At 45.2% G+C, this 15,917-nt stretch overlaps 1 protein-coding gene across 2 annotated transcripts in view; it reads right to left on the minus strand.

Annotated features, from left to right (window-relative positions):
• Nucleotides 1-2,101: 2,101 nt before the first annotated feature.
• Cflar (CASP8 and FADD like apoptosis regulator) overlaps nucleotides 2,102-15,917 on the minus strand; it is a 112,757-nt gene continuing 98,941 nt past the window's right edge. The window contains exon 9 of one of the 2 annotated variants that reach the window (XM_029566280.1): nucleotides 2,102-2,360. In XM_029566280.1, the coding sequence (XP_029422140.1) occupies nucleotides 2,236-2,360 (125 nt within the window). In that variant the 3' untranslated portion in view covers nucleotides 2,102-2,235. The remainder of the gene's footprint in view (nucleotides 2,361-15,917) is intronic. The other variant, XR_003850438.1, reaches the window with a different exon arrangement.

Consider the following 15,917-nt stretch of genomic DNA (forward strand, 5'->3'; position numbering starts at 1 on the left):
CACTTGAAATATGCCTGGAGTAAGTGGTCTACAATTCATTTTTAAAAATCCAGTTTGGAAGTCTTTTTATTTAATCTATTTTAATCCATTTATTGACATGACTGATCAGTCTTTCTTTCTAATTGTTTTCTGTGAGATCACAGACTCTCTAGTAGCTGTGAGGAGCCTCACAGATTCAGCCCCACACCCACTATAGTCATTTTCCTTTCACAGCTCTCACAAGAGCCAAGGTTCCTCCCCATATAGCAGACAAAACCCTCTCATCCCACACTAACTGGGCCCTTATCTAGGACTGTCCTTGGAACCTTTGAAACACTTGTTTCAGCCAGAAATACATTAAAATATAATGTCTGCATCTAACTGGTGAAGCCAACCACCCTCAGGCTGATTTCTTCCATCACCTTTCCAGTCCCCACTCTCACAGGAAACAACAGAACTAGCTCTGACTTCTCTAGGCACGGTTAAGCTTGTCCTTCACCAAGTGCTCTATCTGGCTCTCTAATAGTCTTCTAAAGGTCAACCCATTCCTATCTCTCTCTCAAACTCAATTCATCCCTAAAAACCTAGCATTTTCTATGGGAAGCATCAATACACTCCCCTCCATTTTCTTGATTTCTTTTGGATGAATTAAGTAATTTTTTAAAATGCATACTGATTCAGTTTCCCTAGTCTGAAGGTCTGAAGTTTAAAATGCTTCAAAATCTGAAACTTTTTGAGGACTGAGACTGATGTCACAAAGGATAATTTCCTGCCAAATACAAATGCACTCAAAATACTATGGAAATTCACATATAGGCTATATACATGAGGTGTGTATGAAACATAAATGCAATTTATGTGTAGGCTTGGATACCAACCCCAAGATATCTCATATCTCATTGTACAAATATTCTAACTTTGGAAAACATGAAATCCGTGTGTGTGTGTGTGTGTGTGTGTGTGTGTGTGTGTGTGTGTTTTGGTTTTTTGAGACAGAATCTCTCTGTAGCCCCAGCTGGCCTGGAACTTGTTATATAGGGGTCCCCTATTTTTTTTTTTTTTTTTTTTTTTTTGGTCTTTTTGAGACAGGATCTCCCTGTAGCCCCAACTGTACTGGAACTTACTATGTAGACCAGGCTGACCTTGAACTCACAGAGATCCGCCTCCCTCTGCCTCCCAGTGCTGGGATTAAAGGCGTGGGTGTGCACCACCACACCCGGCCAAGGCTGGCCTCAATCTTAAAGAGATCTGCCTGCCTCTGCCTCCTGAGTGCTGGGAGTAAAGGCATACATCACCATGCCTGGCAAACTGTACTGGAACTTACTATGTAGACCAGGCTGACCTTGAACTCACAGAGATCCGCCTCCCTCTGCCTCCCAGTGCTGGGATTAAAGGCGTGGGTGTGCACCACCACACCCGGCCAAGGCTGGCCTCAATCTTAAAGAGATCTGCCTGCCTCTGCCTCCTGAGTGCTGGGAGTAAAGGCATACATCACCATGCCTGGCAAAAACATGAAATCTTAAACACTTCTAGTCCCAAGCATTTCAGCTAAGGAATGTATAACTCATTTTACCCCCATTTTAACTTGTTAATTTTATAAACAATCTCATGTTTTTAGTGATTTCACTTGAGCTGTACTGCCCAGGATGTGATCACTAGCTACAATACTGTTTAATAATTATACAGTATTTAATATATTAAAAATGGCATATTAAAGTCTGTAATTTGCTCAGTTAACACACACACACACACACACACACACACACTCAGGTAACCATCACCATAACCAAGATAATTAACCCCAAATTACATATCTGCAGATAAAATACGCATACACATAAAAATGTTTTAAAGAAAAAATAGAGATTTGCCATGTGTAGTGGTGCACACCTTTAATCCCAGCACTCCAGAGGCAGAGGCAGGCAGATCTCTGTGAGTTCGAGGTTAGCCTGGTCTACAAAGTGAGTTCCTGGCCAGCTGGGGCAACAGGGAGACCCTGTCTCAAAAATACCAAAACTAAAAAGAAAGAAAGAAAGAAAGAAAGAAAGAAAGAAAGAAAGAAAGAAAGAAAGAAAGAAAGAAAGAAAGAAAAGAAAAAGAAAAAATAGACATAAAAGCCCCTAATGATATTTTTTAATTACAAGTCTTAGACCAAGATTTATTCTAGAATGTTCTCCAAACAATCTGTGTTTCCATAGTTGAATGATCTTCATAAGTGTCTTCATAGAGCACAGTTGGAGTGTCCACCATTTCTCCTTAAACTTCCTCTGGAAATCCAGGGCTTATCTCAATATTCCTAAGGTTTGAGTGGCCAGGCTCAGTGCTCAGGTGGCAGAGGCTCAACCCCTCCTGACCTGGAAGTGGATGAACCAGAATTGTGCCTAGAAGGAAGAAGGGAATGGTGAGTGGAAGCCAATGCCAGCACCTCCTCTCTCTCTCTCTCTCTCTCTCTCTCTCTCTCTCTCTCTCATTTAGCCTGCATGTATGTAAGTGCACCTGGGTCATGCAATGCCTGAGGATGTCAGAAAAAGGTAAATACTCTTTTTACAGATTTACAGGTGGTGTTTAGTTGCCAGGTAGTTGCTCAGAACTGAGTGTCCTCTGGAAGAGCAGCTAGTGCTCTTAAATGCTAAGCCGTCTCTCCAGAATATGGAAGCAAAAATTAACTTGAATACTTGGCTTGATTATTTTAACTTCTATTGGCTTAAGGTTAACTTAACTGAATGCTTTTCCTTTTATTAATAAGCAAACCAAGTCCTGGAAAGAGCAGAGTGTGGTTGTCCTAACTGGGTCAGAAGGTGTTGGGAGCCTCACAAACTCACCTGCATAATAGAACCAATCTGTAATGGGGATCACAGTGGAAAGAATGCCATTTGTTTCACATTCCTGAGCAAACCTACAAAGTCTCCTGTTTTTCCCCTTAAGCAGCAATCCACAATGCTCTTTCCACTTCAATAGTGTTTTCAGAAGTGGACTGCCACTTCAGGAATTCAGTTCTCAAGAGCTTTCACTGGAGAGAAGAATGTTAGGAAGAGAAGGACAGGCATGAGCAGCACCATCTTGCTAGTCTGGCCAGAATGGGTCCCAGTTTCCAAGAGCACACACAGAGCCTGCAGCAGTCGCAAGCTACTTGGAGAAGGTGTCCATCAGGCCATGCCCTACTCACAATGCCTGCATTGCTCAGACTCATAATGCTCAGGCTCCTCCACTGCACACAGGGCAGATTCTAAGGCCCCCAGGTTAGGGTGCAGCCCTCCACTGTGCCACAGGTGTCTGCTTCCTGGTGCCCTGAAGTACAAAAATCTACCTCACTGGCGTAAGGCTGAGCCTCAACTCTCATTTCAGAGAGGCCTCAACACAGCAAAGAGATCAACTTTTTAAAAATGATACTTTGTGAATCTGGATAGATGGTTCAGCAATTAAGGACACTGGTGACTCTTGCAGAGGACCTGAGTTCTAATCCCAGCACCACATGGCAGCTAACACCCATATTTAACTCCAGTTCCAGGGAATCCAACGCCCTCTTTGGCTTCCAGGGGCATTGCAATACATGGGTACACTTACATAACATGCAGGCAAGACACTCATACACAGAAAATTTTTTTTAATACCTAACCATGTGATTTTATTATTATTTATTTATAGATTTTTTTGTGTGTATTTCATACAGAACATCCCAAACAATCTTATTTATCTTTACACCTGTATCCCAAAGGGCACCCTACTATAGCCCCCACCACCACTGGAGTCCATATACTCTGTCATCCCTCTTACCATCCACTGTGTTGTCAGTGCCCCCAGCCATTACCCAGTGCAAGTCCATTGCTGAGTCTAGTCAGCCTATCTAGAGTTCCTTGTTTTAGGAAGATCAGCTCTTCCTCATATAGCAGCAATCAGTTGCCAACATTCCTTTAGATAAGATTGGGGTCTGCTGTTCATTTTCCTATTTCTATGCAGAGTTACTGTCTAAGAGTCTCTTGGGCCACCCTGGCCAGTAACTCAAAGGAAGGTATTGAGAGACCTGAGTGACTCCATCTTGGATAAAACCTCCATAGGACTGACCCAGCCCTGGGCCCTGTTCTAAGAAAAACCACAATACTTGGAACCGATAGAGAACAACTCCCCGGCCAACGGTCAGTTAACCAGGGACAGGAAAGTAGTAAAAGTCCAGATATCTTTCAGATTTCCTGAAGCCAGCAGTTTATGGTTTGGCACTGGGCTGCAACCAGTCAGATGCTTGCCAGGCTGGAGACCCCCTACTCCCCTACTTTCTGAACTTGCTGAAATAAACGTATAAAAACCTCTGTCTCCCAAAGCAAGGGGTCTCATATCTAAGATCCACTGAGTCGGTGACAGAGTGGACCCAAGCTTAAGCTTGTAACAATAAAAGAACCCTTGTGTATTTGCATTGGTCAGCTTCTTCGTGGTCTTTGGGGGTCTCTCGTGAACTTGGCACAACATCTTGGGGGCTCCTCCAGGATCCCCAAGACCCCCCAGGACCCCCAAACTGTAGGGTTCTTGCCTGGCCGGTAAGTGTCTGTTTCTAGTTGTACCTGTCTGTGTCTGTCCTAGCTTTTGTTCTGAGCCTCGAGGCAAACCTGTAAACAGTGTGGTCAGGAGTGGTTGGAGCGGACGCGCTAGATGACCATGACCACAGAGGTCTGGAAGATGTTCCAGACCTTGGCAGAGGGGACAGAGGGCCCCGGACTCTGTTGATTCCTGTGAAAGGACAAGGAGGGTCATGCCCATGGCATGGCAGTTTACCACTGTCCTACTTTCAGTTTTTCTTCCGCATGAGCAGGGGAATTTGTTACTTGGTCTTCTGTGTGCCTTTATGGCTCTCTGTTTTGTCTTTGGTTGTCTATTTCTCTGTGACTGAGATGGACGCAATGGGACAGACCCCCCTACACCCCTGGACCTGGTTCTTACACATTTTGGAGAGGTTAAGACTCAAGCCCATAACCTCTCTGTTGTTGTCAGGAAGAATAAACTAATTACTTTCTGCAGGTCTGAATGGCCCACTTTCAACATGGGATGGCCCTCAGAGGGGACCTTTGATCCTGCTGTCATTAACACAGTTGAGAAAATTATTCTTCAACCATGTATGGGACACTTGGATCAAATGTGATACATAATGGTCCTGGGAGATTTAGTTAATAACCTCCCTCCTTAGGTCAAGTCTTTTCTTCCTTTACAGAAAACTGAGGTGCTAATGGCTGCAGAATGGAAAACGACAACCCAGAAAGCACCTAAGCCTGAAACCAAACCATCAGTACCATCACTGTACCTTGTCTTACAGGGCAGCACAAAAGATCTAATTTTTCCTCTCCCTCCTTATCCACCTCCTCCATAGGAGGTACCCCCTCCAGAACCGGCACCCCTGGTACCAGATTCTTCACAGGCACAGGGGGGACCAGCTCAGGGAACTAGGAGTAGAAGGGCAGCAACACCAGAGGGTCCAGACTCTACTGTTCTACCCCTCAGAGTCGCTGGCCACGCAATGGATGAGGCTGGCAACTAGCCCCATCACTATTGGCCATTAGCCACTAGTGGGCTTTACAACTTTTTACCCCTCAGAGTTGCTGGCCCTGTGGGTGAGGTCGGCAACCAGTCCCATCACTATTGGCCATTCGCCACTAGTGACCTTTACAACTGGAGAACCCAGAATACTCCCTTTTCTGAAAATCCTAAGGAGCTTATTAATTTATTAGAAACTGTCTTATTCACACACCAACCCACTTGGGATGATTGTCATCAATTATTACAGGTCCTGTTTACCACAGAGGAAAGGGGATGTATCCAAACAGAAGCCAGGAAGTTAATTCCTGGTAATACTGGTGTCCCTACTACTGACCTGACCCTGATTGATGCTGCGTATCCACTGACCTGGCCTGACTGGGATTATAATACTGCAGAAGGTAAGGGAGGCTTCTGGTTTACCGCCAGGCTCTGTTGGCAGGTCTCAAAGCGGCTGCTCGTAGGCCCACTAATTTGGCAAAAGTGGACAATATTATTCAGGAATTGGAAAAGGTATACGATATTAATCAGGAACTAAATGGAATCCCAGCTGCGTTCTCGGAGCAAATAACGGATGCCTTCCGCAGGTACACTCCATTAGACCCAGAGGCCAAAGAAAATATAGCGGCTGTGGCCATGGCTTTTGTTAACCAGTCATCTCTAGATATTAAAAAGCTCCAAAGAGTAGAGAGACTGGGTGAAAAAGCTTAAGGGATTTAATAACTGTGGCCGAGAAAGTGTACGATAATAGGGATAGTGCAGAGGAAAAACAGATAAAGGCAGAAAGAAGGCAGAACAAGGACCTGGCAAGGATCCTGCTGGCTGCCACTGCAGATCCAGAGGACCAGCAAGGCGTCTGAGACAGATAGTGTTGGGGAAAGGAGTCTCTGTGGATGACCTACTTGTGGTGGCAGACAGCGAAGAGGCTTGCATGGATGGCACAGAACGCCTGTAGCAGACGTTGGGAAGCCTGGGCTATTGGGCCTCTGCTAAAAAGGCCCAACTATACAAACAACACATCCAATACTTGGGCTGTATACTCAAAGAAGCACTACTGGTAAAAGATGCTGACAAACTGACTTTGGGCCAGAACTTGACCATCACCACACCACATGCAATTGAAGGAGTTTTAAAGCAGCCTCCGGACAGATGGCTAAGTAATGCCTGTATAACCCATTATCAGGCATTACTTCTTAATCCTGCTAAAATCACCTTCCAGGTACCAGTTGCCCTGAATCCAGCCACGCTCTAGCCAGACCCAGACTTGGATGTCCTGCTGCATGATTGTGCCGGAATCCTGGCCCATGTCCATGGTACCCAATCAGATTTGAGAGATACTGTCAAAAGCTCCCCAAGCCCACCAGGCTTGGGTCTTCAACAAGAAAGAAACTCAGACAAACATCTGAAGTTTTCTGAGGAATTTATTTAAGAAAGGCAGTGACAGGGAGGAGAGAGCTCTCCTGAAGGAAGATCTACTGAGGGGTCTCACGGGTCCTTTTTATCCGGCCCAGAGTTTGGGTTACCTAGGTGAATATTTCTAACAGAAACAAAAAAGGGTACTATGGATACAGCACGTAGCTGCATCTTCCGGTGCCCACAGACCGAACCGAAACTAACTTTCTAGAAGACCTGATTTATCATGCAGTTACAGCCTGTCAGCTCTGACCGCTGAAGCAGAGAGCTCAGAAGCTCTTAAAGTGACACTCTCCTAATTTCCAATGCTTATGGCAAGCATGGCTCCCGACAAGATAACCCCATTATCTGATGCTGAAGTAACCTGGTACACTGATGGGAGCAGTTTTGTCCAGGATGGCAAGAGGTACGCAGGGGCGGCTGTAGTGTCATTAACCAGCATCGTTTGGGCAAAGCCTCTGCTCACTGGCACTTCGGCCCAAAAGGCTGAACTTACTGCCCTAAGGAGTTGGTATTGGAAAAGGACAAAAAGCTTAATGTGTATACCGACAGCTAATATGCCTTTGCCACTGTGCACGTTCATGGGGCAATATATCGGGAATGGGGCTTATTAACTGCAGAGGGAAAGACTGTCACAAATAAAGAAGAAATCCTAACATTGCTGAAGGCTCTCTGGCTGCCAAAGAAATTGGCAGTTATCCACTGCCCAGGTCATCAAAAGGGGACGATCCGATTTCCCAAGGAAACAATCGAGCAGATCAGGCAGCTAAACAGGCTCCCTCCACATTGACTCAATTTTGGTCACCACACTAATTGACCAAAGTGGCCCAAACCTCCCCAAAAAGCCCAAATACACCGGGGAGGACCTAAAATGGATAAAAAGACTACCGAGAACCCAATGCCTGGAAGGATGGTGGAGGTCAGCAGAAGGGCAGCTGATCCTCCTGGAAAAATTAGGAAAACAAATGTTGGCAAAAATACACTGTTCTTCCCACATGGGCATCAAGAGGATGCAGGACTTAATTCGACATGCCAAAGTAAAAATCAAGGATGCCAATTTAAAGATTAAAGAATTGTCAATGGCTGTAAAGCTTGCCAACTCACTAATGCAGTGCCAAATATTAGAAACCCAGGAATCAGACTTCAAGGGATAAAAACCTGGAGCCTACTGGGAAACGGATTTCACTGAGGTAAAACCTGGCAGGTATGGCTACCGTTACTTGCTAGTCTTTGTAGATACTTTTTCAGGATGGACTGAAGCCTTCCCTACTAAACATGAAACAGTTCAAATGGTGGCAAAGAAACTGTTGAAAGACATCCTCCCAAGGTATGGCTTTCCACAGATGATAGGGTCAGATAATGGACCAGCTTTTGTGTCCAAGGTAAGTCAGAGTCTGGCCACAGTTCTGGGGATTGATTGGAAACTACATTGTGCTTATAGACCCCAGAGTTCAGGACAGGTAGAGAGAATAAATAGAACTCTAAAAGAGACTTTAACTAAATTGATCTTAGAGACTGGTGGTGACTGGGTGACTCTCCTTCCATTCACTCTCTATCGAGTGGTAACTTCCCTTGCCAGATGTGATTAACCCCCTTTGAGATCATGTTTGGAGTGCCCCCCTCCCATTATTCCTAACCTCCAGGCAGAAAAGACTACTGAATTTAAAGATTGGGACCTGTTGAATGACCTCAGGGGAATCCAATGGTCCCATAAACATGTATAGCCTAAACTACATGCTCTTTATGAGACAGGACCCCCTCCAGAACTTCATCGATATCGACCTGATGACTGGGTCTATGGTAAGAGGCATCAGCAAGGATCCTTAGAGCCACGGTGGAAGGGGCCCTATGTCACCCTACTGATCACCCCCACAGCCCTCAAAGTGGATGGGGTAGCATCGTGGATCCACCACACACATGTACGGCCAGCTGGCCCGTTTGCCGTAGAGGACTGCGCATCCCCAGCTTCAGGATGGAGAGTTTCAAAGGATCCCAACAACCCACTCAAGCTAAAGTTCACCCAATTTTCAAACTGTTGACTATATATTCTCTGTTCCCCATGATAGCCGCTCCTGCTCCAGAAAGCCCACATCAACCTGTGAATCTGACTTGGGTCCTCCAAGATGTGATAGGAGGTAATATATTGTTTCAGTTGGTTCCCAACTCTGCACTCCCGTTTAGATGCTTTATTGGATTTCAATCCTAAGGGAGGCATACATCCTCATGCTCTAACTAACTCTCCAGGCCCATACAGAAAGCCAGGCTGGTTCTATGTTTGCCCAGGGCCTGGAACTCCAAAATACAAGTCCCAGAGAAGCAGGTGTGGAGAGGATAGCGCTACTTATTGTGCTCGCTGGGGCTGTGAAACAATGGGACACACACGGTGGACCCCTCAGGGAGGAGATCTTACTAAGGTAATGTGGGAGCAACCGATACCCACTAATCCTCATAAAAATGGTAGGCTCAATATTAGTTTTACCAAAGAAGGAAAGAGAGCCGCCAGCTGGGAAGCGGGAAAAATTTGGGAAATAAGACTCTCTGGGCTGGACCAAACCAGATCCAGGAACTTTATTCTCTATTCGATTAAGAGTAAGAGTTCCTCAGTACCAGAGGAACTGGTTTTAAAGGTCACCCCAGAATCAATCTTGTCAACCACAGCTGCCCCCTCAAATAAAGGCTATTCTGACAGCCATGACTTTCCTATAGGCGACACTGACCCACTTTGGTCATTAATGGTCCAGACTTACCAGGTACTCAATGACACCAGGCCAGACCTCACCTCATCATACTGGTTATGTTATTCATCAAGGCCCCCATACTATGAGGGGATTGCATTCATAGGAAACACCACCCTAGTACCGGACTAAGGCAGCTGTAGATGGGCTCAATAGGAAAAAATCAGGCTTACGCTACAAGATGTTTCAGGACGAGGGCTATGTATAGGCATGCCCCCTCATGAGTACACTGCCCTATGCAACCAGACTCTGCCAGTGCTGGCCAATAACTTGTACTTGCTACCACCAGATCAAGGATGGTGGGCATGTACTTCAGGATTAACCCCATGTGTCCATTCTAAAGTTCTTAATCATCAGATTTTTGTGTTCTAGTACAACTAATCCCTAGAATTATTTATCACTCAGACCAGGATATAAATAGGGCCTGACCAGGCAAGGACCCCTTCACCGTAATTGCTAGGAAAGAGAAGCTGTTACTGCCATCACCCTATCCGTTCTTCTGGGATTGGGACTGGCAGGAGCAGGTACAGGAATTTCGGCCTTGACCTTACAAAGCCAAAACTACCATAGCCTTAGAGCAGCAATAGACAGGGACATCCAGAACTTAGAAAAGTCTATTTCCCATCTACAAGAATCCCTAACCTCCTTGGCAGAAATGGTTCTGCAGGAGAGGCCTAGACCTGTTGTTCTTGCAGCAGGGAGGCCTCTGTGCTGCCCTTAAGGAAGAGTGTTGTTTTTATGTAGATCACTCTGGGGTCATCAAAAAGTCTCTGGCCAAGGTTAAAAAATCTGGCGCCCTTAAAGAAGAGTGTTGTTTTTATGTAGATCACTCTGGGGTCATCAAAGAATCCCTGGCCAAGGTTAGAAAAAGTCTGGCTCAAAAAGAGAATGAATATAGGGCTAAACAAGGATGGTTTGAATCCTGGTTCAATAGCTCCCCTTGTTGACCACTTTGATTTCAACCTTACTCAGACCCCTCCTCATTCTGATTATGCTCTTGACTTTTGGGCCTTGCATTTTAAATAAACTGGTAGCTTTTATAAAAAAGCGGCTGGGAGCTATACAGCTAATGGTAATGTGAACCCACTTTTAGTCCCTCCAGAGTCTAGATGATGAAGAACATGAGATGAGGGAGCGCCCATGATTGGGCCCCCAAGGTACTAGTTAGAGGGGGGAATGAGAGACCTGAGTGACTCCATCTTGGATAAAACCTCCATAGCCCTGGGCCCTGTTCTAAGAAAAACTACAATACATGAAACCGATAGAGAACAACTCCCCTGCCAATGGTCAATTAACCAGAGACAGGAAAGTACTAAAAGTCCAGGTATCTTTCAGGTTTCCTGAAGCCAGCAGTTTATGGTTTGGCACTGAGCTGCAACCAATCAGATGCTTGCCAGGCTGAAGATCCCCTACTCCCCTACTTGTTGAACTTGCTGAAATAAACCTATAAAAACCTCTGTCTCCCAAAGCAAGGGGGTCTCACATCTGAGATCCGCTGAGTCAGTGACAGAGTGGACCCAAGCTTAAGCTTGTAACAATAAAAGAACCCTTGTGTATTTGCATTGGTCAGCTCCTTGGTGGTCTTTTGGGTCTCTCGTGAACTGGGCACAACAGTATCTCCTGCCTGGCATTGTTAAAAACATGTTTTAAAATGATGCTTTGGGGCTGGAGAGATGGCTCAGCAGTTAAGAACACTGACTGTCCTTGCAGAAGACCCAGGTTCAAATCCCAGCACCTACATGGCAGCTAACAACTATCCTTAACTCCAGTTACTGGCTGCTCTTACAGAGGACCCGGGATCGATTCCCAGCACTCACATGTTGGCTAACAACCGCCTGTAATTCCAGTTCCGAGGGTCTGGAATCTGAGGCCTTCTTCTGACCTCTCTGGGCATTGCATGACATGGGTGCACTTAACACAAGGCAATACACGCATACACATAAAATAAAAATAATAAATAAAATATAAAATGATGCTTTAAGGGGTTGGAGATATAGTTCAGTGGTTCAGAGCACTGGCTGCTCCTGCAGAGGACTTGGGTTCAATTCCCAGCACTCACATGACAGCTAACAACCATCCTTAATTCTAATTCCAACAGCTTCTGACCTCCTCAGGCATTGCACTTACATGGGTGCACTTACATGCGCACAGGCAATGTACTCATACACATAAAAGAAAAATAATAAAATATCTTTTTAAAATACAGCCAAGTGGACACACCTGATGGAGTAAGATGGTATTCAGACTGAAATGAGTTACTAGAAGTGCCAATGAATATATTTTAAGAATATATTTACTACTTTGGGGGAGATTAATCAAAATATGTGGATAAAAGAAATAGCCAACTCTCAGCGGTTAAGAACACTGGCTGTTCTTGCAGAAGACCTGGGTTCAAATCCCAGCACCCACATGGCAGCTAACAACTGTCTGTAACTCCAGCCCCAGGGGATCTGACGGCCTCTTCTGTCCTCCGCAGGCAGGCATTGCATGACATGGGTGCACTTACCTACATGCAGGCAATACATGCATACACATAAAATAAAAATTATAAATTTTTAAAAGTGAAACTTTTTTCTTTTTCTTTCTTCCTTCTCTTTTTTTGGATGATAGGGTCTCATTCACTATGTTGCTGAGGAGGCTGGTACTGGACTCCTGGGCTCAAGAGATCCTGCTACCTCAGCCTCTCAAGTACCTAGGTCGATAAGCACAGATCACACAATAATGTATAACTTTTTTCCAGTGCTGGAGATTGAACCCAGGGCCTCATTCTTGCTAGGTAAGCACTCTACCACTGAGCTAGACCTTAGCCTCATGTGTGTCAATATTAAGCATTTATAAAGAATGGATTAAAGGGAATGCTGCCCTTACTTTGAATGCCAAGGTGTTCCACAAATCTCTGTTCTTTGTTTTGCCCATTCTAGAGATTCAAATATAAGAAGGTCACACTCTTGTTAGTTTTTGCAGAAGCACACTTACACCTCTTTAAATATCTCATTCAGGAACTATGTTGGGTCTCTCCCAACCACACACTAAGGAAACAATGACAAGTCTGGTGTCCAGAGCTCTGCCTGGCCCAGAGATCTCAACAAGTGGGTGATACTGAATTAAAGGCAAAGAGTCACATAAGTCCAATAACACGTGTTTAATTAGCCTTTGTGGCTCTCCAAGAAAGCAGCAGATGTAAAGGGCATCGGCAAATGGAGCTCATTCTTTAGGATTTAAATGTGCCACACATCTAAAGATGATGTGAAAGCATACCCAGAAAACTCAAGTAAGGGACCAAGGGCTGAAAGCAGGAGACTCGTCCTTTATTAGAATGAGGACTCGGGGGACAGTTCCCCAATGTCCTCTGAGCCCAAAGTACCATCGCCATCACCAGCCTGGAGGAGAGGGTCAGAAGAGGGAACGGCAGGGCTCTCGTTTACTCTCAGGCCGGCCGCAGGCTCATCCCACTGAACAGTGGCCCAGAAGGTCACCTGTTTTCTCCAGAGACCTCCTGGAAACAGGACCCAACGACCCTAGGAAAGAACGCAAGCATCCCGAGGCGGCCTGTCTGGCTGCTGTGCCCAGCTGCAGGCCAGGTGACACTCCAGCAAGTGGCACAGGTTCAAGAATGAGCAGCGGGCAATGCCCCACCCAGCGCCGTGGAAGACGTACGAGGCCACTCGCGTGTCTCTCTGGATGACAACATCCCATCCGAGTGTGGCCAAGGTGGGCTCACCGAGCTCTAGAAGTTTCGACCAGCCCACCAAGAAGGAGCCAACTCCATCCCACCGTGGCCCTAGGACCCTAACAGGAAGGCGAAGGCGACGGAAACTCAGGAAGCCCTGGAGTCGAGCCTACTTCTGGCTCAATTTTCTGGACCTCCCAGGCCAGAGCTAAAAAAAAAAAAAAAAAAAAAAAACACCCGCCCACCCACGTGACCTGCCCGTGTGCCCCGCACAATGGACACGCAGCGTCCCTGCGAAACTGTGGGTGGCCCACCTTGGAAACTGGTTTAGGTTAGCAACACAGAATGTACAACATGAAACCTCTAGGAAAAGCCATTTTAATATGAGCCTGGTGGTGCACACCCAGCATTCAGGAAGCTGAGGCAAGAGGATCGGGAGTTCAAGGCTGACCTGGGATACATGGGATGCCCCAGTCAAAAAAAAAAAAAAGAGAGAGAAAAGAAAAACTCACCTTAGCCCAGTCATTTCAACACAACTACAAGTAAAACAACTGTTAACCAAAAAGAGAAACTTCCAATAAGAAAAGCACTTAAAATCGCTTCCAAACCAAGAAACTCTTTTTGAACTACCAGAAGTGGATGTGAATGAAAGTTCCCAGAAAAACCTTACTAGCCTTTTTTCTGCAAGGCTGATCAACTGATTAGAACTTCAGAGATTGTGGAGAGTTTGGAATGTTGCAGGTCCAGAGCCTAATTACCACTTATCTTGGGCCACCTTTAGTCCCTAAATAGCCATTTCTTTGCCCATCTCTGTTTCTGACCTACCATCCTGTGATGAACAGATAAAAGAAACTTCTTATAAGGTATTGATTGGGAGATCAGCAAGTCCAACCAATCAAAAAGCTAAGAATGTCATCAGATAGCATCTGAGACCTGTAATAAAAATCTTCCCACTTTGCTATGACCTGCCTACTGAATGTATTCACCAATGTATTTGAAATGAGTCTTGATTTATGATTTTCTTTGTCCTGTTACTATAAAACGTGGAATTTGGGGTAATCTGAATCTGTGTTCCCAGGCCATGGTCACTCATATTTGACTCCAGAATAAACTCTTATCCCCTCTGAGGTGAGAATTATGCTTTTTTTTTGTCGATTATTATGGTGCCTAATGTGGGACACACCCCCCCCAAGAATTATCCATTTTTCATCAGAAGAGTCACCTGGATGGAGCAGGTACTGGCATGGATCCACTGAGTCCAGCCATCTGGTGTTGTCTCCTTAGGTGGAGTGGGTGAGTTCTTCCTGGGGCTCTCGGACCTCCCTTGGTTTGGTTGAAGGTCAATTTGTTTATTCTGAGCTGGTTATTTAAGGATCCTATTTGTTAGATGTTAAGGTTCAGATAGCTCTGCCCCCTCACCAACAGGATCCCAAGGACTTCTCATGCTCCTGAGAAAAGGGAACCTAGCTGATAAGCACCTTGGTCTTGGAAGTCAAGGGAAGCAGACTTTTCTCCACTCTTTGGCCAACACAGCAGGCTTCCCCTTTGATCTCTAAAGAGGACAGGTTTTAACAGTCCTGCTCTCCCACCCCCCCCAACACCCAACTTAAAAAAAAAAATACATCTTCTCGCCTTCTGCAGGAGACAGAAGCCTCCCTTTTAAAAGACCCCAGCTCAAGACCGGAGCAGACATTTTCCCTGCCTGGAAGGGAATCTGTCCCATGTATTCCTCTGCTAATAAACCCTATTTTGATGGAGTTTTAGCTGTGCCTCGGTGCCTCATCATCCATTCGCTCATTCTCTGCCAACTTTTTACCTATCATTAGATACCTTTTTTTGGTTTTGATTTGCTTCCAAAGTGTTTGTTTTAAGGTATCTATTTTGTTTGCTTGCTTTGAAAGTATTTTGACTTCAACATTCAGTTTGGTTTTTCGGTTGCTTTCAGACCTCAGAAGCATTCTAACCTTAATGCCTTAAAATTTGCTAGCCGTTTTCTTTCTTTCTTTCTTTCTTTCTTTCTTTCTTTCTTTCTTTCTTTCTTCCCTCTCTTTTCCTTTTCTCTGAACACTTCTTCCATATTTAATCTAAGGAACAGAGAACTGTTTTGAGAAAAACAGATATTTCATATTCCAGCTGGTTCGGGGGTTGATTAGTATGTTCCTTGATAGGTAAAAAGGTGGCGGAGAATGAGTGAATGGATGATGAGGCACCGAGGCACAGCTAAAACTCCATCAAAATAGGGTTTATTAGCAAAGGAACACATGGGACAGCTTCCCTTCCAGGCAGGGAAAATGTCTGCCTGCCCAGGTCTTGAGCTGGGGTCTTTTTAAAATGGAGGCTTCTGCTTCCTGCAGAAGGGGGGAAGATGTATTTTTTTTTTTTTTTTTTTTTTTTTGAAGTTGAGGGGGGGAGTGGGAGAGCAGGACTGTTAAAACCTGTCCTCTTTAGAAAGCAAAGGGGAAGCCTACTATGTTGGCCAAACAGTGGAGAAAGTCTGCTTCTCTTGAGTTCAAAGGCCAAAGTGCTTATCAGCTAGGTTCCCTTTTCTCAGGAGCATGAGAAGTCCTTGGGATCCTGTTGGTGAAGGGGGCAGGGCTAGCTGA

The sequence above is a fragment of the Nannospalax galili genome, unplaced genomic scaffold, assembly GCF_000622305.1.
Source record: "Nannospalax galili isolate Female #2095 unplaced genomic scaffold, S.galili_v1.0 scaffold1199, whole genome shotgun sequence".
Lineage (NCBI taxonomy): Eukaryota > Metazoa > Chordata > Mammalia > Rodentia > Spalacidae > Nannospalax > Nannospalax galili.